Below are 22,351 nucleotides of genomic sequence, written 5' to 3' on the forward strand. Positions count from 1 at the left end.
GGTACTTGTTTGCTGACCTCAAATTCACATTATCAAGACAACAGTAAAAAGCATGTCTTTTACCTCGATCATCCTCATTCCTCTTTTTCTCTTCCCAACCCTTCTGTTCAAATGGTCCCCAAGTACGGTGACTCACAAACATGTGAACCAGGCCTCTCAGAACTGTAGAATATCAAACTGTCAGCTACTAGAATTCTGAATTATTGCAACATGTGTTTGGAGAGGGATTACTGTAATTTCTTACGTGGCCTGGGCTGATGCTAAAGTTACCATGGAGAAAACATTTTTGTGTGTGTTTCATTTGGTTTTGTGGTTCAATGTCTAGAAAATAATTTATTCTACTCTGTGATGTGATGTATGCTACAAATATGAGAACCTGTCAGAGGAGAGATCTTTACATTTTTAGAAAAAATATTTCATATATTTCATTCAAAAGATACCATTTCTTTCCATATGAGAATGTGGATGTACTAAGTACATTAGTAATGTACTTATTAATTTAAGTAATGATTTTTAGCAATAAATCTGTAGAGTGTATTCCAACTCAAGAAGAGTTAAGAACTGGTATTTTACATTCTTCTCCAAGTTCTTAGCTCTTGCCTTTGACGTGGCATTTTTTTCTCTCTGTATCAGTATGAATCTGAGTATGATTGCATCACTATTATCAAATAGCCTAGAGTACTTCTGGAATTTACAAATGGCTGTTCCCAGCAAAGAAATAGTTGGTATGTAATAGAGACTTCCATCTAATGGTTTCTCTGCTGATAACACGTCTGAAGTCAGACGCTTAACTGAGCCACTGAGGCGCCTTCGCTAAGAGAAGGGTTTCTTGAAGAAAAATGGGCTACTAACCAGCCCTGCTTTTGTCTCTCATTATGTAGAAGAGGTTGTGGAGCTGGGGGCAGGCATGCTATAAAAGGTGGTTTGATGGGGAGCACAGAAGAGGCTGAGGTTATCTTTACTGAAATGAGCACAACCTTTGAATTGCACATTCCTTTATTTCTGCCTTTAATTCCACATTTGGCTCTTATGGAAAATGATTTATAATGGAAGGGTTATCATTCCATATCCATGGCTTAAAGAAACCTCAAATTGGCATAACTGCTGGAGTGTTTATCTGCTTGAGTACTGATTCCATCTTTACAGATTAAATAAAAGAAAGATAACTGAATAAAGTTGAAAAGCTGCACATGTATTATCCTCTGGGGTCCAACTACTTATAATTGCCAGGTGTATGTAGGTAAGGGTATTTTCAGCTAGAAGTTAGGGGTATAGTACAAACTATTAAAAAAAAAAAAAAAAGCCTGCTTATGTCTTCAAGCCAAAAATATCAGCATAACATAGAAAAATAAAGATATGCATTTGCACACTGTTTATAAAAACACAGAAGCATTTAAAAGAATTATTATTTGGGAACTTATGAGAAAATATTCAAAAGAATATTGAGGTCACTTTATAATGGATGAGACAAGCATAGGCCTTGTTTTTAGTCAATGTAAAGAAATGTTTCATACAGAGAGAGAGTGGGGGGGCGGGCATTCCAAATTAAGGAATAAGCTTGTTTGCAGCTTGACACATTTTAGCATATTCTTAAATTTTATTTCTATATTTAGGAAAATCTAGATATCAAGAAGTGATCAAGCTGAGGTGGTGACATGTTAGATGTCCACAGAATCAGTGCTGCTGAAATGCCAGACTTTAAAACTCCATTCTGGATATCCAAGAGAGATATGCTCAATATTCAAAAAAATCGAAGAATTGGAAAATTGGAAATCTCTCAGATGTTCTGAGAAAGAAAATCCTGGGGCAGAATCTGAGGATTTGGATCTAAGCCTATAGCTCTATGAGAAAGAATAAGCAAGGAATAAAAGCCTGGGTAGTAGACTTTTAGCTACAAAATCTAATCCACCTCACAACATCTTCTGGTAAAACATTTGTTATGAACTAATCAGAATTCATGCACCATTCTGCACTGTCCGATTTGGTAGTCACAAACCACATGTGACTATGTAAATTAATTAAAATTAAATAAGATAAAAATTCAATTCTTCAATTGCACTAACCACATTTTAAGTTAATGAACAGCCACATGTGGCTAGGAGCTACCATATTGGACAGTGCAGATATAGAATACTTCTATCAACGCATAAAGATCTATTGTACAGTGCTGTTCTATGTCCTTTCAAGATCTGCTGCAGCTTCTAGAAATATCTAAAATTAAAAACAATTGTGTATTTTATACACTGGGAAGATCTGGCTCTTTAGATGAGAAGTAGAGATTGGGTTGAGAAAATCAATGAATGCAGCTATAAAGAAGAGGGCTGGGTCAGTGATTACTCCAAAAATGTGCTGGCCATTAAGAGAAGGAGCCTAAAGTCATGATAGATGGAAGATGTCCATGCGGCAATCTTCTTCGCTTTCTTGGGGAGAATAAGAGACATCAGAATTCTTTTAGGGGTCACAACCTAAAGATGTGAGGTAGCAGAATTCTGGAAGAGAGTAAAGCCTAATTTGACCACCAAATAAAATCACAACTGCAGGTATAATACAACTCAAATTCTAAGCTTCAGCTAAGGGTGACAAAAAATGAGAGACAAATAAAAAAATCACATTTGTATTCATGTTTACAAATAAAATGATGTATTTCATTCTACTCAGAGGCAAAGGTATAGAATCTGGTGTAAGACTTAATCAAGTAGCCTGCAAGGTACCTGAAACAATAAGAACATTCACCATCTGAGCAGATACCTAAAGTGGGAGACAATCAAAGCACGGGGAAGCTCTGACTTTCTTACTGGAGATACCTTATGTGTTTTGCTAGAGGGGGAAAAAAAAAAATCAGTGGCTTATCTCACTTTTTCTTTCCCCAGAACATGCTGCCCTCTACAGGCCACATGGATACACACATGCCTAAAAATCTGCAAGATTAACGGTTCAGTTATATCCAAATTAATAGGATCAGCAGCAAAGGTATGATGAAAAAGAGAAGCAGTTAGTTATAGCTGTTGTCTGAAAAGCTTTAGGATCAAGCCAAGAAACCAATCAACACTTATAAGCCTCTAATAAACCTTACCTCTTCAGCTGACATAAATACGAGAAATCATAAACAGTACTGTAGTCCTATTACAGAATTTCCCTGGAGAAGCTTAAAAGTATGCTGACATTCATCTTTCTTTTGTTTTAATTAGGGAGGTATGGGTGTGGAAGAAAGGGAAAAAATGGTTGATGTGGTCTGATAGCTTTCACTGACATTGCCAAAGTATACCAGTTTTGATCTAAAACTCAATATATTAAGACTAGGCTCTAAGTTGGGAAATAAAAGACAATGAATTTCATGGAATATACATTATTCTATTCCTGCTATGAGTTTAATTTTTAAACCTTGGCTGCAGTGAAGTGGTCAAAATATGACCTAAGAGAACTACCCTTTATCTTGACTTCAGATCATTTCTTCCCCAACAGTCATGCTATAAACTCTGTCTCTGTGTCTGTGCCTCTCTCTCTCTCTCTCTCTCTCTCTCTCACACACACACACACACACACAGCTGCTATGTTTACTGGTGTTGTCACTAAAGGATTTAGCTGGACAAACATCACAAAGATGATGACTGATTTAATTGAATTTATGATCAAATGTTTTCCATTGCAGGAAGAGTGGGAAATCACTTATGGGGAGATTTGAATAATTTAAGGGAAATTCTCTATATGGCATTATGTTTGTATATCAAGTCTTGAGGGATTAAATACAGCTGTGGCCTAGCAGAGAATTCACAGACAGATACACAAAGATATGCTATGTAAAGAATGCAACAAGGGCCAGAATATTGATCCCTTTGTGTTGATATTTCTACTCACTTATACCTCATTTATAATCTGAGTAAAGTATATACTATGAGACTTCAACTGTAAATTGCCACTAGGCTCTTTTGAGATCCTCAAAATGTCCAAACAATCTAAAAATGCTCTTTTAGATAAAACAAAGGATAATTGGTTTGGGATTGTATGTGTGCCTGTTTACAGCATTTTAAGGTATCTTTGTTGTTGTTAGAGACATAACGAAATCTATTGTTAAAATTCTCCCATGATGGATATAACCAGGTAACCTGGGATTTGTGCTCTAGGATATGAACTTGGCTCAATGTCTGAAAGAAAAAGGCCAAGTTACTTTTGTAGTCCCCTACCAGTTTGCTCCTTGGTGATGACAGATGTACCAAATGAAGGCATGGGCTGGCGTGCTCCCAGCCTTCATTCATTGTGTTTCTAGGGATAAATTGTCCACCTGCCCCATTTGAAAGCCCCAAACAGAAAGAATAACTACTTTTGGTTTCACCACTCATCCCTGGGTCAAGTGATGAGACCTAGGACTCCTGGTGTCGTCTTACCCACCAGTCCAGGTATGAAGAGTATGACAGGAAAGCTCTAACAGATGCTTTGAACTTGATAAGAGTATCTATGGTTTTCTTTCAATATAATCAGAAAAACTGTCTAGTAGAAGTGTTTCAAGACTTAGGATAAATCACAGTTTTACATTAATTATGTACAATGCTATTTGTTAACATATCACTCTTAGGAAGGAACTGCTGGGAATGAGGGAATCTTGTTTCTATATAAGAAGTATTTTTAAAAAAATAATTTGGTGAACAAGCAGTTCAGCATGTGCTCTTAGGAAGAGAGAAGAAATAGTCCAGAAGATGTCTGGGGACTCCTTATAGCAGTGGGATTCATGTTCAAGGACTGTTGCTTATTTGGAACTGAATGAAACAGTCTGACTGGCAGGGGAGGACAGGATGTGCTGAAAAGCAAGAGGGAGGTAAGCTGACATTGACCAATGGTGCCCCATCATTTACACTAATGCTTTATTCAATCCTCACAAAAATTTGCCAAGGGTTTTAAAGACTGAAAAACTGGGGCTCAGACTGATTAGTGAGCTTCCTGAACATTATACCATTGAGTAGCAGATCTAGGATTGGAACTTGACCCCCATGATACCAAACCACACGGACTTCAGGCATTTTCTTGCCATCTGTGTCAACTGTGAGTTTTTGCAGACTTCCTTATTCTTTTCTATTCTTTCTTGGTTCATATTGAAAGTATTTATTGACTGTGTATTCTTTCTTACAAGGTCAGTAGAACCATCATCTACACAGCAGATGTCAGATGCACAGATCAACATAACAGTCTATTAACTATATCTTCACAATGGGTGGAAGTTGTGCTTAGTTTTATAGAAAGTCTCCCCATATGATGAGGGTTGCCCAATCCTAATTTTCATGATAATCAACCAAAGAAAAGTGTGGAATGGGTGAGGTGGATACAAAAGACAATGTTGTTAAAATAATCTCTTTCCCCAGTGACTTCTTTTTAAAATTTTTTATTAAAAAATTTTTTTAATGTTTATTTATTTGAGAGAGGGAGACAGAGTGTGAGTAGGGGAGGGGAGAGAGAGAGGTAGAGAAAATCTGAAGCAGGCTCCAGGCTCTGAGCTGTCAGCACAGAGCCTGACGCGGGGCTCAAAACCACAGACCATGAGATCATGACCTGAGCCAAAGTCAGACACTTAACTGACTGAGCCACCCTGGTGCCCCCTCCAGTTACTTTTTATGTTCATGTTAATTTTGAGGCTGACAGTTCACTAAACTCATGTTTTCTTAATCAAAAGAAAATGATAAAAATAAGTGCTGAGTTTTTTCATATCCAGTTTTTTTTAATAAATAAAGAGCAGTGAAAACTGCATTTCAGTTTATGTTTTACTTTTTAAAATGTGGTAATTTTCAATATTCTGAAGCTGAATAATTAACATATGTACCCATGGGGGTCTATGGGAAGCTTATTTAGAAAATGGAGCCTTCTCAATAGCATCTCAAATGTGGTGAAGAGGAAGCTAAGCCTTTATGATATTTTCTGAGTAGAGTTAGGGTAGATCAAGGGGGCTGGGAACAACAGCTGAGAGGTGAATTCTTGAGGGAGTTCAAAAAGGGGAGAGAGCTGTGTGTCTAACCCTTAGCAGTTCCCAACAGAAAAGAGAGAGCAGAAACAGAGAAGGAGAAAGGAATAGAGACACTTGCAACAGGCAGTGCCCCTCAGGAGGGAACAGCGTGGCTTCTCAAGGGGAGGAGGAGGGGAAGGAATGTCTGCTTGATGTTCTTTGATACTTTGACTAGTCCCTCTGCAGATTTATTACACTTATTGGGTCCTCCAGGGTCATTATTTTCACAGTGTTTACAAACAAAAGACAGGGGTGAGAAGCAAAAATATAAAGGAAGATCTCTGGACACTTGAGTGCAAAATGCCAAGAACTCGAATGCATAGAGTTTCCAAAGCATCAGACATCCACACTTGTACTACACCAGTGGGCACTTAAAATAAATGAATAGTTTACATGTTGAGCTACAGCTGCGCTGCCCAATATGGTAGCTACCTATGGCTATTCACATTAAATTAATTAAGGTTAAATAAACTTAAAAATCTAGTTCCTAAGTCATACTAGCCACATGTCAGGTGATCAATCGCCATAAGAGGCTAGTGGCTGCTGCATTGGGCAGTGCAGGTACAGAAGATTTTCATCAATGAAGAAGGTTCTATTTGATAGTACTGGTCTAAAAGGGACAGAAATGCCAGGCCAAAGTTTCAGATATATTAGAGACTACAGACTTTCTGGAAAATAATCTCTTTTTTCTCCCCCTCTAAGAAAATGGCTTCTTTCTTATTTTGGGGATATCTAATGTGAACTGGGCAACATGGAGCCCCCAGAGTCAGTGGTCTGTGCTTGTCACCAGATGGGTCAGAGATCAGATGGAACAGACTGTGACTAACCTGGTGAAGGCTGGAATTTCCCCCTCTGCTCTGCCTCACCCCAAGACTCATCACTGAATGAGAGCAGAATGGCCCCAAAGATGTCCACTCACTATTCCCTGAAGCCTGTGAATATGCTATTTTCCATGGCAAAAGGGACCCTGCAGATGTAATTAACGTTGCAGATCTTAAAATAGAGAGATTAATCTGGATTATATAGGCAGGCCTTTAGAAGCAGAGAATTTTCTCCTACTGGATGCAGAAGAGATGGGGCAGGAGGGGAAGTAAGAGAGTTAAGAAGACTCCTGGCAATGATGCTGGTTTGAGAAGGAGGCGGCAGTGTCATGAGGAAACAGGTGGTCTTTGGTTGCTGGGTGAGTCTGCTGTGGTGCTCGTCCCTGCTGACAACCGGTAAGGAAAAGAGGGCTTAGCTCTACGACCATTAGGGACTGAATTTTGCCCACAGTCTAAATAAGCCTGGAAAGAGATTTTCCTCCAAGCCTCCAGATAGGGCCCAGGCCTACCGATACCTGAGTCTGGTCTTGTGAGAGCCAGAGCAAAGAAACCAGTTGAGCCCATCTAGATTCCAGCTCCAAAGAACCATGAGATAATACTTCTGTGTGTTTTCCATCAATACACTTAGGGTAATTTGTTATGGAAGCCACAGAACCCACACACACCATTTCAGACTGTGGAGAAGCAGAACTTGAGTCACATACCCTTCTAGAATCTGTTTTGGAAAACAGCTCTAGAAAGCCTAATTCTATGTGTCGCCCTCCTTTCAGACACAGGCAGCCCAGCTGCTCCTGAAAGCCCCGTGCCACTTCAGAAGCATGGCTGGATTTTATTCCTTAATGAGCTGGATGGCAGAAGGAAGGTATTAGCTGCACCATAAGTATGTACTTGGGGATGAGGAATCCAACACATCATTTAAAAAGCTGAAAAACAACAACCGTTGCCAGCTCCCAAGCCTGGCACGTACTGCCAATTAGTAAGAGAGAAGATGGATATTTTCTGTCTATCAGAAGGGGAACAAAAACTCGTGCTCAATGGATAACAAACAGCATGGGGTTTGCCCTTGGCCATTACCAGTGGTTACTAATGATAGCAAATTCTTTGCTACCACAAGGAAGACATGGATAAGATATCTGGCAATGGCACAAAATGACAGAGGATGATTTCCTGGGAGCAGTGGGAGCTGTGTGGAATAGAGTACAAATCTCACTAGCAGGGTCTGAATGGGTGGCCGGCAGGCCTGTCATCTCTAGCACTTAGAGTGTCATGAACCTGCCTTGATCCCAATGGTGCATTATCCAGCAGTGGGCACAAGGGAAGCCTGAGTTGATGTGGGTGGTCAGCCTGCCACAAACACTTTCCCCAGGTTTCTATTCCAGCCCAGCTCTCTTGCTGCTGAAAACCCAGAATGGAAATGAACAGCATCATTTCCCAGAAGAGATCTCCACAACCAAAACTGTAATAAGAACAAAATGGAATCAGATATTGATCCACTTGAATATCAGGGCTATTAAATTGATATTTCTTTCCTAAGATTCACTTTGGGGCATACATTCCAAGTTGTAATTTTCTAGAGCATTGATCATTTGACCTCACTGAGCATTTTTTTTTCAAGTTATAAAACAGAGATGGTAGTATGCGTCCTGACTACTTCCCAAGATCGCTAAAAAAGACACGAGGATGTGATAACGAGGATGAAAGCAAATTCTATATTGCAAAAGGCTGCCCAAGTGTTAATTACCATGGCTACCCCATCACAGCTCTGACTGTGGGGCAAGGAGGGTAAGTCAGGCCTTTGACTATGTATGTTTCATATGTTATCATAGCTATGCTATTGCTACTATTAGTAGTCATGTCTGGGTCTTTGGCAACTTCCCAACTTTCTCTTGACTAGCTTTCTCTGTGTCCTCCTGACACCTGCCTGACCCATATCTCTGGACAGTCCTTGATGCTGCCTTCTTCAAGGCTCTCCAGGACTCCTACCAGGGCCCAGACCCCCTCTTTCCCTTTTCAAAAATCTAGTTTGCAATTTTCTAGAAGAACTATTCTCTGTGAGGTGGCAAGGGGTTTCACAGATCTGGTAAACATCACATCTACATATTGCTTTCAGTAACTGAAATAGTGAATCATTCTTGTGAAAATGAATGTCCCCAGAGATTCCTCTGAATTACGGCTTTGGAGCCTCCAAACAATACCATGCATGGGTGTCCAAGATCAGGACAGAGACCTGCTTGCATCTGATTATACAAGTGTTGCAAACTCTATTTCCAAGGGTGTCATGAGGAACTGCACCCCATGTAGCCTCCTAAAGCGGGGCTCACATCCACTAGCTGGACAGGGTACAGCTGCAGCTCCAACTCATCCTGGGGTTAAGGGAATGGAATTCCAAAGTGCCTGCTTTAGAGCTTTTCACCCCAACATGCCCAAGCCTAAAAAATGTGCATTGATGATGTACAGAATAATTTCTTTGAAAATACTGGGAGCAGAACTCTCCAGGCACTAAATAAATTAAACTGTTACTTTGAAGTAAATAGAATTATAACAAAAATGATCAACAATGAAAAAAAAATGTGGAAGTGGAAGATGGACTTCAGAATCTGGCTCAGCTCAACTGCTCCGCCTAGTGCCAACAGCCATTATGTTCTTCTCACATTGCTAAGCTGGCACAGAAATGGAAAGATCTAACTTGCTTTGTATTTATTCTCATTTTAGAAAATTTTAGATCAACTTGGAACATAAGGCAGAGTAGAAAACGAGGCCTTTTGGTTTCTTGAGAAGGCACTGATTTAAATCTTAATGGAACACAGTCAGGTATTGCCACAAGAAAAACAGGGAATCAGCAACATAAATTACAGAGAAAAAGTTTACATTTTTCCTTTAAATGTCATTTTAAATACATTATGTTTTATGTACATGGAACACAACTATCTAGCATGTCATCTTTAAAATATGTTCTAAAAGTTAATCATTTAATGAGAGGACATATTCAAGGAAAGTTGAAGAATACAAAGTTAGGAAACACTTAAATCTTCTAAATTAGGGTTTGTGACTGCTGGTGCATTCAAACATATGCAGGTCAATGTCTTCTCTATCTTGGCATTTTCACTAAGGTAGCTTCATTACAATGACTCTGTATTTATTACACATTTTAAAGAATCAAGGCTTTCAATTACTGACCAAGGAGGATTATAAACCGAACCAGAGCACATGGGTGGAGAGAGCAGGACGAGGTTGCCCCACACCTATTTGAGTCTGTGGACACATACTGCTTTATCAGCCAAGAGCTGTTCTTTCCAAATATGTCTTCTATGACATGGTGGTTTATCCTGGGTTCTCTTTCTGCTCCTTTCAAACCCCCCAAATAGTTCAGCTGTTAAAAAGTTCCAAAACAAGCAAATGTGTTCCTGGAATCCTACCCTTAACATCACTGGAGAGCATATGCTAAGGCTGCTTCTCCAGCCAAAATCATAAAAGATCTTTTAAGTGGCTGAAATTCTTGGTTGATTGCATATACATACCAATGTCAGACAACTCTAAATAGAGAGATTTGGAAGAAAAATAGGGAGAGTCTTTATAACTCCATGGAAATAAAATGGAATGTTTTGAAGGCAGTCAGAAAACAGTACATGTATTTATAAAATTAAGATTTGTCTCCCTTTAATCCAAAATCTCTTTTTAAACAGGAAGAGTTCACACAGTTCATGCCTGTCCAGTATGGGGGAATAAAAGTACTTTCTTTTCTTTACTAATATATATTTATTAATCTCAATCCTGTAATTAAGATTTCCTCCCTATATTATCCTTTTGAGTTTAGATATGTGCTGGATCTTTTGATATTTTTCTCCCACCACTTCATTGTTTGCCCAGAATACTTAAAAAAAATCCTTCAAAGGATAAAATTATGCCCATGGTTACTGGTATAAATGAAGTCAGCAGGGAATTGTATTGGCATTACCTAGGGCAGGCCTGGCCCCCAAATAAACTGGATCACTTGTTACAGCTGTTCAAAGAGACTTGAGGATTCATTTCTCAAGAAAATTTACTCTTTTAGGCAGGTTAACAGATCTACTAGCTTTAATAGCTGAATTAATATGTATTTTTAAAGACATTGCTACTTAATTTTAAGCAGTGACTTACTTTTTTGTATTAACCTACCTGTCTTCTATTAACCCGTCTAAATTGAATTCAAATTAGTTCTTGCAAATTAGTTCCCTTTATTTTGAACCTATTACTGGTGTACCTGAGAATTTACCGACTGCTCTGGTTTCATAATTGTGGTTGTAGACAAGCAAATTTGTTCACAGTGATGGAGAAAGCCAGCACTTGCTTAAGAGTCTTTAAATGTAGTTCTTCCAAACCTAGAGCTCACTCTGAAGTGAGGGATGTTGAAGTGTCTATGGTGGCTGCAAGGTCTCAAATCCATTTGGAAGAAGAATCAATAATTCATTAATGTCTTCGAATTTTCAGTTTTCTCTAAATTTCATTGGGTTTTAATGGGCCTTAGGCTATTGCTTGGCTCTAAGAATTCAGCAGGTAACACTGGGATACCAAAAGGTAGTATTTTTAAAACATTTTTAGTGATATTTTATTACTTAGTGTTTTCTGAAATAAATCCTTAAGGCAACAAAAAATAAGACTTATGGGTACTTAAAAATAGCATGATTCTAAATAAATTATGTTTATAATTTAAAAATCTTACCTCAAGCTCAGTTTTTAATAGTTTCCCTAAAATGTTTTAAAAGTAATCTAAGGGTGGGACCCAGTTTATTAAATGCTTTTGTAATTTTTTTTAAAAAGCGTATGTGATGTTTAGAGATTCAAAGAAAAACATTAGCTATAATTCTACCAGATCACCAAAAAGACTTTACATGAAAATAAGATTTCCTTCAGTATTTTATTTTTTTATTAAACATTTTTTTAAAGTTTTATTAATTTGTTTTTGAGAGAAAGGGAAAGCGAAAGAGTGAGTGCATGATCAGGGGAGGGGCAGAGAGAGAGAGAAAGACAGAGAGAGAGAATCCCAAGCAGGTTCCACTGACAGTGCAGAGACCCACATGGAGCTCGAACCCATGAGTAGTGAGTCAGATCATGACCTCAGGGAAAAACAAGAGTTGGACACTCAACTGGCTGATCCATCCAGGCGCCCCTCCTTCAGTATTTTAGACCTTGGTTTCGGCAGAAAAATTATAAATCCTATGTTCACAGAAAATGCAAATAATAAATATCCCTGAAGTTATATCTTAAAGAGAAAATCTTTTTTTTTTTATTGTGTAAAAAATCATATTCTGAAGAATTCTTACTTGTCCTTAAAAATAAAAACATACTGGGGCGCTTGGGTGGCTTAGTCAGTTAAGCCTCCGACTTTCCCTTAGGTCATGATCTCGCGGTTCATGGGCTCGAGCCCCGCGTCGGGCTCTGTGCTGACTGCCAGCTCAGAGCCTGGAGCCTGTTTCAGAGTTTGTGTCTCCCTCTCTCTCTGACCCTCCCCTGCTCACGCTGTCTCTCTCTCTCCTAGAAATAAATAAAAAAATAAAATAATAATAATAATAACATATTTACGGATACCTAGCATCTTTTAAGAAAAATTCAGAGACTGTGCATGATGCACGTAGTTTTTAAAAGTCTAAAATGTCGACACCAGAGGATTGTACATCCTGATTTCCATCAATGAAATTAACTACTTTTGTTGTAACATAAACAATACCTCTCAAAGAAAAGTGAGTATCAGGTCTTAGGTGGTCAGAATCAAGTAAAGTAATGTAAAGCTTGAATACTATTTCAATTTTCCTTTTCTTTTTGAAAGACAAGAAATAACCTCATTTCTCTCAGAGTAGAGTAATATAAATTGCCAGAAGTACCTTCTCTAAGAGGCATTCCACTAAATCACTGTGGTATGGCAGAATGAGAAAGGCCCTTCACCTGGGCACGTAGGCTGGAGAGTCTGTGCTGGCAGGTTGTGCTGAATACAAGTCACAAATGACTGGAGGGGGCCAGGTGAAAATGAAGTGGGGTCATAACCACAAGAGAATGGTGAAAGAAATATCATCCAGCATTGTCCACAGACACCCCTCTCCCATCTTTTGTAGATGCTTCTAAGTGGATAAGAATTGCCATTTATTTTCCTGGGCAATTTGGAAGTCATTCTAACTTTGCCCTTCTGATGGAAGGAAATGGAGGTTCTCTAAATTGAAGGCTATTCTCCACAAATGCTATGTGTAGATTGGGCAGATATTCCTGTTACTTCAGAGATGGGGTTAGAAATTCAATTGCTTTATAAAGAATTGTTCCATAAAATGGTTACCTGATTGGACAAAACTTTTTGAGCAATTATGAGGGAATGTGTTTGATCATTTAATTAAGGTAGGAATTGTATACTGTATATATTATCTAGTGCATGAAAGCACTTAACTAAAATGTTAGACTGCTGATCAGTAAAGAGGGGGAGGTGGAAGGGTAAGAGTGAAGAACACACAAAGAATATCCCCAGCAGAGGGCATGCCTCCCAGAGGAGGCTCTAGATATTAAGAACTGACTCTTCAAATGGCAAATGCAAAGCCTTGTGTTAGACAAAAATAATTACTACAGTGCTCTTTGAGTATGGATTTAATAAAAATAAACTGCCAAATCTTTCAAATAAACCATTGCCGAGTTGCATGTACTCACTCCATGAGTTCCTTGCAATAAATTGTCCACTGTATCTACTGACAACACCAATTAAGGCATTTTTAATAAAAAAAGATTTTTTTCTTAATTTTTTATTTTTATAATTGATGATGTCTAAAATTAAGCATATTAAATTAAACAGTAAAAACTGAGGCAATAACACTAAATTGCCCATAGACAAATTTTGTTATGATACATTAATTTTTTTTAAATCAAAGTAGTTCCAGTTACTTTTCCCCCAGCAAAAATGCTTGAAATAAGATATCCACAACTAATGAGAGTGACTCAATGACTCTGCTTTCCAACTTTCAATGATTTACTAACAGGTTGGCTTGCAATAAAAGACCCATGATTAACTTGAGAAACTCAGATCTTCAGATGTCATCAAATTTCAAAACCAAGAAATAAAACTATTTCAACAAGATCAGATGAGAAAACAAATTAAATGAACAGATTACATATATTTCAAGCAATATAGGTACGTAGTTTTCCAAGAAGGCTTGGAGGCTAGTTTATTAGGAGAACAATAAATAGACTGAAAAAATTTGAAAGATCAATTTTATCTAGCTCAGAGTTGGCCACCAACATCATTTAGATTAGAATCAGTCATTACAATGCAGTTAAATACTATTTTGCTGATGCTAAAATATTTCCTGAATTTACTTACAAGAAGACTGAGCACAGTGAAGTTTAGGATTTATAATTTCGAAGCAATGCCACATTGCTCTCGGAACCCAAACTCATATACAACAGAACTGGCTTAGGTTGAACATAGTGGCTGATGCATAGTTAGGGCTTAACAACTGTTTAATGATTAAATGAATGGATAATGGATACTTGGATGAACAAATGAAAGAAATGTCAAGGCAAACTTATTTGGAGAGTTGTAAAAATTGAGAGAGGGACTGAGAGAGAAAAAGAGAAAAAACAAGGACAAACTGTATAAAGACTTACTTATTCCACGCTTGCCTAAGGTTTTTAGAGCTGTACAGGGTAAAGCGTTCTGAAATAAAAAAGAAAAATGATAAACAATCTTTATTTCAAATGTATAAATTGCAAATATGTTTTTTAAAAAAGCTCAACTTTTATAAAAATAGTGTCTGATTTAACCATGAGTAGGCTAGCCACAGCACATCTTCATATTTAGATCAGGCAGTTACAAAGAATAAAAGAGGAAAATCTTAACATTTTAAATAGGAAGCATTGTATTCTTTTGTGTAGGGTGATTTATTTCATAATCCGGTTTCCTAGTAATTATTTCTGAGAATAACTAAGTTTTAATTGAGTCGAAAAAAGAAACACAAATTCCAAACCTTCAAACTGTAAGTAGATTGAAAAAAATTGACATATCAGTGAAGTGAGAGCTGCTGTTTTCACTATGAAGACATCACTGACTAAATACAGTTGTACTAATTCTCCCTTCTTACACTATTTGGTATTTATAGATGCTCAAAGCCAAACTACCAATGTCTTATAATGTATACTTACATTTATCATTGAATCATCTTTATTAAATTTTTAAAATTAAGATGTAGTATGTTTTCCCATGTTAAACAAACAATAAAGTTGCACAGATATTAATAATCTCCTCTCCTGCTCCTTGTTATTTAAAAAAATTGTTTTTAATGTTTTATTTATTTCTGAGAGAGACAGCATGAACAGAGGAGGGTCAGAGAGAGAGGGAGACACAGAATACAAAACAGATTCCAGGCTCTGAGCTAGCTGTCAGCACAGAGCCCGACGTGGGGCTCGAACCCACAAACTGTGAGATCATGACCTGAGCCGAAGTCCGACGCTTGACTGACTGAGCCACCCAGGTGCCTCTCCTTATTATTTTTTTTAATAACTTGTTTAATGTTTATTTATTTTTGAGAGAGACAGAGCAAGAGCGGGGGAGGGGCAGAGAAAGGGAGAGACACAGAATCTGGAGAAGGCTCCAGGCTCTGAGCTGTCAGCACAGAGTCCGACATGGGGCTTGAACTCACAAGCTGTGAGATCATGACCTGAGCCGAAGTTGGATGCTTAACCAACTAAGCCACCCAGGCACCCTTCCTGTTCCTTATTTTTGACTCCTGGAAATACAGCAATTGTTAATGGTTTGGGTATGTCTCTTTCTACATATTTCTTTATGTTCATAAATACAAACCCACCCATATATACACAAAATATATGTATTATTTTAATTTTAAAATGGATTGCACAATAAACATTTTCTGAAAAATGTTTTAGGTATTTAATAATACAGAGCAGATAGTCCTTGAAATCAAGAAAAAAGATGTAATAATTGTTTTAAAACTGTATAATATTACACAGGATAGAAGTACCATAGTTATTTGACCATTCCCCTACTGATGAAAATTTGGTAGTTTCCAGTTCCTTAAAAACAATGCTTCAAAAAATATCCTTGCAAACCTATCTCTGTATAATAATGTTTTCTCCATATAGAACTGCTTGGCAAATGGTATGCTTATTTTACATTTTAACAGATACTGAGAGACTACTTTTCATATTCCTACTAGCAATGAAAAAATGTTTCCGTATATTATGTATCCCTGGAATGCAAGGATGGTTTCATATATGCAAACGAATCAATGTGATATACCATATTAATAGAAGATAGAAAATAAAAGCCACATGATTATCTCAATAGATGCAGAAAAAGCATTTAACAAAATTCAACATCCATTCATGATAAAAACTCTTAACAAACTGGGTACAGAAGGAATGTACCCAATATAGAAAAAGCCATATATGACAAGCCCACAGCTAATAATCATTCTCAATCATGGAAGGCAGAAAGCTTTTCCTCTAAGATCAAGAATAAGACAAGGATACCCACTCTCAGCATTCCTATTCAACATGCTACTAAAAGTCTGACCCCGAGTGATCAGAAAAAAAAAAAAGGAGAAAAAAAAGAAAAAGAAATAAAAAGCATCTGAATTGGAAAGGAAGAAGTAAGACCGTCTCTGTTTCTAGATGACCTTATTCTATACACAGAACATCTTATAAAGACTCCACCAAAAAACTATTAGAATAAACAAATTCAGTTAAATTGCAGAACATAAAATCATAAAATTCAGTGTGTTTCTATAGAATACCATTGAATTATCTGAAAAAGAAATAAAGAAAACAAATGGATTTATAACAGCATCAAAGACAATGAAATGCCTAGGAATAACCAAGGAAGTAAAAGATCTGTACGCTGAAAGTTACTAAGATACTGATGAAAGAGACTGAAGATACAAATAAATGTAAAAGAATCCCGTGTTTATGGATTCTTAATCCATAAAGAATTAGTATCATAAATTATATCATAAAAGGTTCATATAACCCAACTTCACCTATAGGTTTAATACTATACTATTAGAATACTACCATACTTTGTTTTATAAAAATAAAAACAAAACAGTCCTAAAATGTGTATGGAACCACAGAAGACCCTGAATAGTCAAAGTCATCTTGAGAACAAAGAACAAAGCTAGAGGCATTATACTTCCTGATTCAAAACTATCTTACAAAGCTATAGTAATTAAAAACAGTACAAACAGTACAGTAGTAGCATAAAAACAGACACACAGACTAACAGAACAAAACTGAAAGCCCAGAATTAAACTCGTGCTTTATGGTCAACTAATATTTGACAAGGGAGACAAAATACTCAATGGAGGAAATATAATCTCTTCAATAAATGGTACTGGGAAAACTGGATATTCACATGCAAAAGAATGAAATTGGACCCACATTTTGTTTTTTATTTTTTTTTTTTACAAATAGTTTATTGTCAAATTAGTTTCCACATAACACTCAGTGCTCATCCCAAGTGTCCTCCTCCATGCCCATCCCCCCTCCCCCCCCATCCATCAGTCCTCAGTTTTTGTCAGCATTCAAAAGTCTCTCATGGTTTGCCTCTCTCCCTTTCCCCCACCATTTCTGCCCTTCTTCTCCCCCTTGTTCCTCCGTCAAGTTGCTCCTAATCCTCCTATACGTGCAAACATATGATATTTGTCCTTCTCTGCCTATTGGACCCATATTTTAAACCATGCACAAAAATTAACTCAAAAAGGATTAAAAAGACCGGAAAATACAGATGAAAACATAGGGAAAAAGCTCCTTGCCACTGGTCTTGGCAATGATTTTAGGAATATGGCACCCAAAGCACAAGCAACAAAAGCAAAAATAAACAAGTGATATCACAACAAACTAAAAAGCTTCTGCACAGCAAAAGAAACCATCAACAAAATGAAAAGGCAACCTACAGAATGGGAAAAATATTTGGAAACCACATATCTAGTAAGAGGTTAATATGCAAATTATATAAAGAACTCCCATAACTCAATAGCAAAAAAACAAAACAAAACAAAAAAACCCAACTAATATAATTAAGAGGTGGGCAAAGGACCTGACTAGACATTTTTCCAAGGAAGATATTCAACTGGCTAGCAAGTACATGAAAAGGTGCTCAACATTACTAATCATCAGGGAAATGTGAATCAAAACCACATCACACAAGCTAGCATGGCAATTATCAAAAACACTAGCGATAACAAGTGTTGGTGAGAATGTGGAGAATGGGGAATATTTATACACTGTTGGTGAAAATATAAACTGGTTCAGCCAGTTTACCGTATGAAGGTTCCTCAAAAAATTAAAATTAGAACTACCATATGATCCAGCAGTTCCATGTCTGGGTCTGTATCTGAAGGAAATGAAATGACTAACTTGAAGAGATTTCTGAACTCTTATGTTCACTGCAACATTATTCACAATAGCCAAGATATGGTAACAACCTAAGTGTCTATTGATGAATGAATGGATGAAAAAAATGTGGTGTTGTATATATACATATATATGGATATTATTCAGCCATAAAAATAAAGAAAATCCTGCTATTTGTGACAACATGAATGGACCTTGAGGGTATTATGCTAAGTGAAATAAGTCAGAAAACAACAAATACTGTAGGATCTCACTTATATGTGGAATTAAAAAAAAAACAAAAACCTGAACTCATAAAAGCAGAGAACAGACTCTGGTTGACAGGGGCAAGGGGTGGGAGGTAGAGAAACGGATGAAAAGCAGTCAAAAGATATAAATTTCCAGTTACAAAATGGATAAATTCTGGTGCCATAATGGAAAGCATAGTGAATTTAGTTCACAATATTGCATTGTATATTTTAATTTTTTATAGTTTTTATTTTTTATTTTTGAGACAAAGAGAGACAGAGCGTGAGCAGGGGAGGGGCAGAGAGAGAGGGAGACACAGAATCTGAAGCAGGCTCCAGGCTCTGAGCTGCCAGCACAGAACCCGATGAGGGGCTTGAACCCACGAACCGCGAGATCATGACCTGAGCCGAAGTCGGACACTTAACCGACTGAGCCACCCAGGCGCCCCTATTGCATTGTATATTTAAAAATTGCCAAGAGAGTAGATCTTAAAAGTTGTTACCACGGTGGGGAAATTGGGTGACTTAGTTGGTTAAGTGTGACTCGACTTCAGCTCAGGTCATGATCTCATGATTCATGAGATCCAGCCCCACGTCAGACTCTGCACGATTCTCTCTTGAAATTCTCTGTCTCCCTCTCTCTCTTCCCCTCCCTCTTGGGATCCTCTCTCTCCCTCTCTGCCCCTCCCTCATGTATATGCTCTCTCTCTCTCAAAAATTAACGTTAAAAATAAAGTTCTCACCACAGACACACAAAGACTGTAACTATGTGAGTGATGGATGTGTTAATTAAACTTACTGTGGTATCTTCTTGTAATATATATATAAATATATAAGCATATATAAAATCACTATGTTGTACTTAAACTGACACAATATTATATGTTAATTATTTCTCAATAAAGCTGGGATAAAAAGTGTTCTGAAAGGTAAAACAAAGAGATATAATGTAGACTGACCAGTGTGAGAGGAACACTTCAGATTAGGTTATGAGAGAAGGTGAGTTTCAAACAAAACAGTCAATCAACAAAATAAAGTTCCCACTGGAAATCTTGTTGGCGTTTCATTAAAGTATATATTTATCCAAAAGCATGATATAAAATCTTTGTATATAATAATATAGTATGTCTTTTCATTTAGACAGGATTTGTGTATATGCCCTCCAATAAAATTAAATCGTTTCTTTTTCATATTGATCATGTTGCTTTTACACAATTGAATACTTAAAGGCTTAATTCTGCTTAATATTAGCTAGTGTCTTTTTTCAGTGTTGTCTGACTTTAAAGGAGATAATCTAAGTGACTGATAATTGCTTTGGGGATGATATGTTTCCTGCATAAGAATAAACTTTAGGTAAGAAGAACAAAAAGAAATTTAAGAACACCCTCAGCTTCCTATTTCCTTTTTTAAAAAAAAATGTTTATTTATTTTTTGAGAAAGAGAGAGAGAGCAAGTCAGAGAGTGGGAGAGAGAGAAATGAGAGAAATTCCAAGTAGGCTCTGTGCTGAAAGCAGGGCTCAAACTCATAAACCATGAGATCATGACCTGAGCTGAAACCAAGAGTCGGACACTTAACCGGCTGAGCCACCCAGGTGCCCCTCAGCTTCCTATTTCTAAACAAAAACTTTATCCAAACAGAATGACTGGAAGCAATGATTCATTGGTTCAACTACTATTTTTGAGCAACTACTGTGTCCCAGAAGTACTTCTTGGGGCTGAGGATATAGAAGGGAACCACATAGAAAACCTTCATGCAGGCAGGGAGTTCATATTCTAGCCAGGAAGTGCAAGGCTGGAGTGGGCCTGAGGGACAGATGGCTGGAGCAGACAGCCTAGGAGAAGCAAGTGGAGGCTGAGACAGAGAAGGGGCCCAAGGGCAGAAGACTGGCTCACGTGGAGCTGTTGTGGCCTGAGGGACACTATGTAGACATATTTTAAGGACCACTCTGGCTTCTATTTGGAAAATACACTATCAGAAGTGAGGATGGAAGCAGGGAGACCAAGAAAAGTTTCTTACAACTGTATGGGAGAGAGTTGATGTGCTTTGGGCTATAGTAACAAAGGGCCTGCAGTGAGAAGGGGTCAGTCTGCAACTCGTTAAAAGGCAGAGCAATAAGATTTATTGGTGGATTGGGTAGAGGGTATGACAGAAAAGTAGGAGTTAAGATGACTATAGACCATTTACTGATCTCCAATTTCTAGGTTTCAAAGATTTGGAATTTCATATTCAACTCAAATATTACCCTGAGAATACATTAATCTTTCCAGGCTGATTCAGAAAGTACTTAAAGTTTTCATGGAGTTTCAGAGTCATCACACAAGCAGGGATAAGTGTTAAAATATTTAATAACCTGCAAGACATGGGCACTGGCCAATCAGTGCAGAAACTAGTCATTCTGCTATAATGGTGTACATTTGCAAAAGATCAGGCCTGACTACAAATATCCATTGATCTAAAGCTCTAGGTGAAAGTTACATAACAAACAATTATGTATTTATATGTCTCAAAAGATCATCTAATGCCTGAGTTTATTCCCTACTATCATCTCTAACTCATCTAATGCCTGAGTTTATTCTCGACTGCATTATAAAGTCACGACATAATTCAGCCAGTTGGCGTAGAGAAGAAATTTAAAGGCATCTTCTAGGTTTGAGGATTAACTGACAAAGAAAGGAGAAATGGGAAGAATGGTTCTCTTCATAAAAGTCTTTAAAAAATTATTATTATCTAAAGTCTGGTATTATAAAAGCAAGATATATTTTAAAAATTAATTACATCAAATGTTCTTGTAAAACAAATTTGATCTCCTTAACTTTGTACTTCCCACAAAGCAATTTAAATAATTTGCTATGATTTCAGGAGGAACAAGAATTCCACTACAGATAAAATTAATACAATCTTGCATTTACAAGTAAATTATTATTCTTCGCAATTAATGACTGCACATAAATATTAGTTCTAAGAATTGCCTCTATTTAGAGTTTGACAGGATATGTTAATAGAAAAATTTCTTCAGAAGTACAATATGTCAGACCAAGCTATGCATAAAAGAGCCAAAATTGAAATATGCCATATGAAAGCAGGAAAAAATAAGGAAGAATGAAGTATTCCTATGGCTACCTTCCGTCACTGTTCATATAAACACTTAATTCTTCTAGCCAGTGTTACCTGTGTACCTGGGTGCCAGGAGCTGCACTGGACACAGAGAAATGAATGAAGTCCTGGTTGTAGTTCAGTGGCACAGAAATGTAAATAAAGAATTACAAATACAGGGTGCACAGTGCTGCACTGTGGATATGGACACAGTCCCTTGGGAGCCCAGAGGCAAAGCCACTAACTGCATCTGTTTCTTTTCCAAATGAAGACAGGATAGACTCAAATATCTGAAGCTAGCCCCACTAAAACACAGGAGCTGCTCTCTTGTATCCAACATCTCTCAGATCTTAACTGCCAAAGTACACAATTTGAAATGGAGGGCTTTCTCACATTTTTTTTTTTTTGCCATGAACACACACTATGTTTATCATTCTATGAAAATATTAATTTTAAAAACTATTTTCGTGATGAACAAAAGTAATGTTCCATTAGAACAAATACAACGTAATTAGTCACGTAAGTTTTAAAAAACAAAAAGGGGCTGAAATCAGTGCTCTAAATCACTAACAGGTATGTCTGAAAAAATATTCGACTGCCTGTGAATAATTTTATCAGATGATTCCCAGTTATTTGCATATGAGTGTTTTACACTGTTCTGCTTTAGTTAAGTTTACTCTGTCAGTTACCGCTTTAATGCCAGCTTTCTCTTTCCAATTATGTTTAAACTAGAAGTTTAGAATGTTGTGATTTAAAGCATTGGCTAACTCGGAGCATAACTGAGGAATGCAATTAATTTAGACCTGCAGGCTGGTTTTCACCTTCTCCTCTTATTGCAGGGACA

The 22,351-nt window shown here is 37.2% G+C and overlaps 1 protein-coding gene across 2 annotated transcripts in view; it reads right to left on the reverse strand.

Annotated features, from left to right (window-relative positions):
- The window catches only part of CDK14 (cyclin dependent kinase 14), a 562,594-nt gene that overhangs the window by 109,868 nt on the left and 430,375 nt on the right, over positions 1-22,351 (reverse strand). For both annotated transcript variants that reach the window (XM_039250036.1, XM_039250037.1), the window contains exon 12: positions 14,425-14,473. In XM_039250036.1, the coding sequence (XP_039105967.1) occupies positions 14,425-14,473 (49 nt within the window). The remainder of the gene's footprint in view (positions 1-14,424; positions 14,474-22,351) is intronic.

The sequence above is a fragment of the Hyaena hyaena genome, unplaced genomic scaffold, assembly GCF_003009895.1.
Source record: "Hyaena hyaena isolate Hyena2069 unplaced genomic scaffold, ASM300989v1 scaffold_357, whole genome shotgun sequence".
NCBI lineage: Eukaryota > Metazoa > Chordata > Mammalia > Carnivora > Hyaenidae > Hyaena > Hyaena hyaena.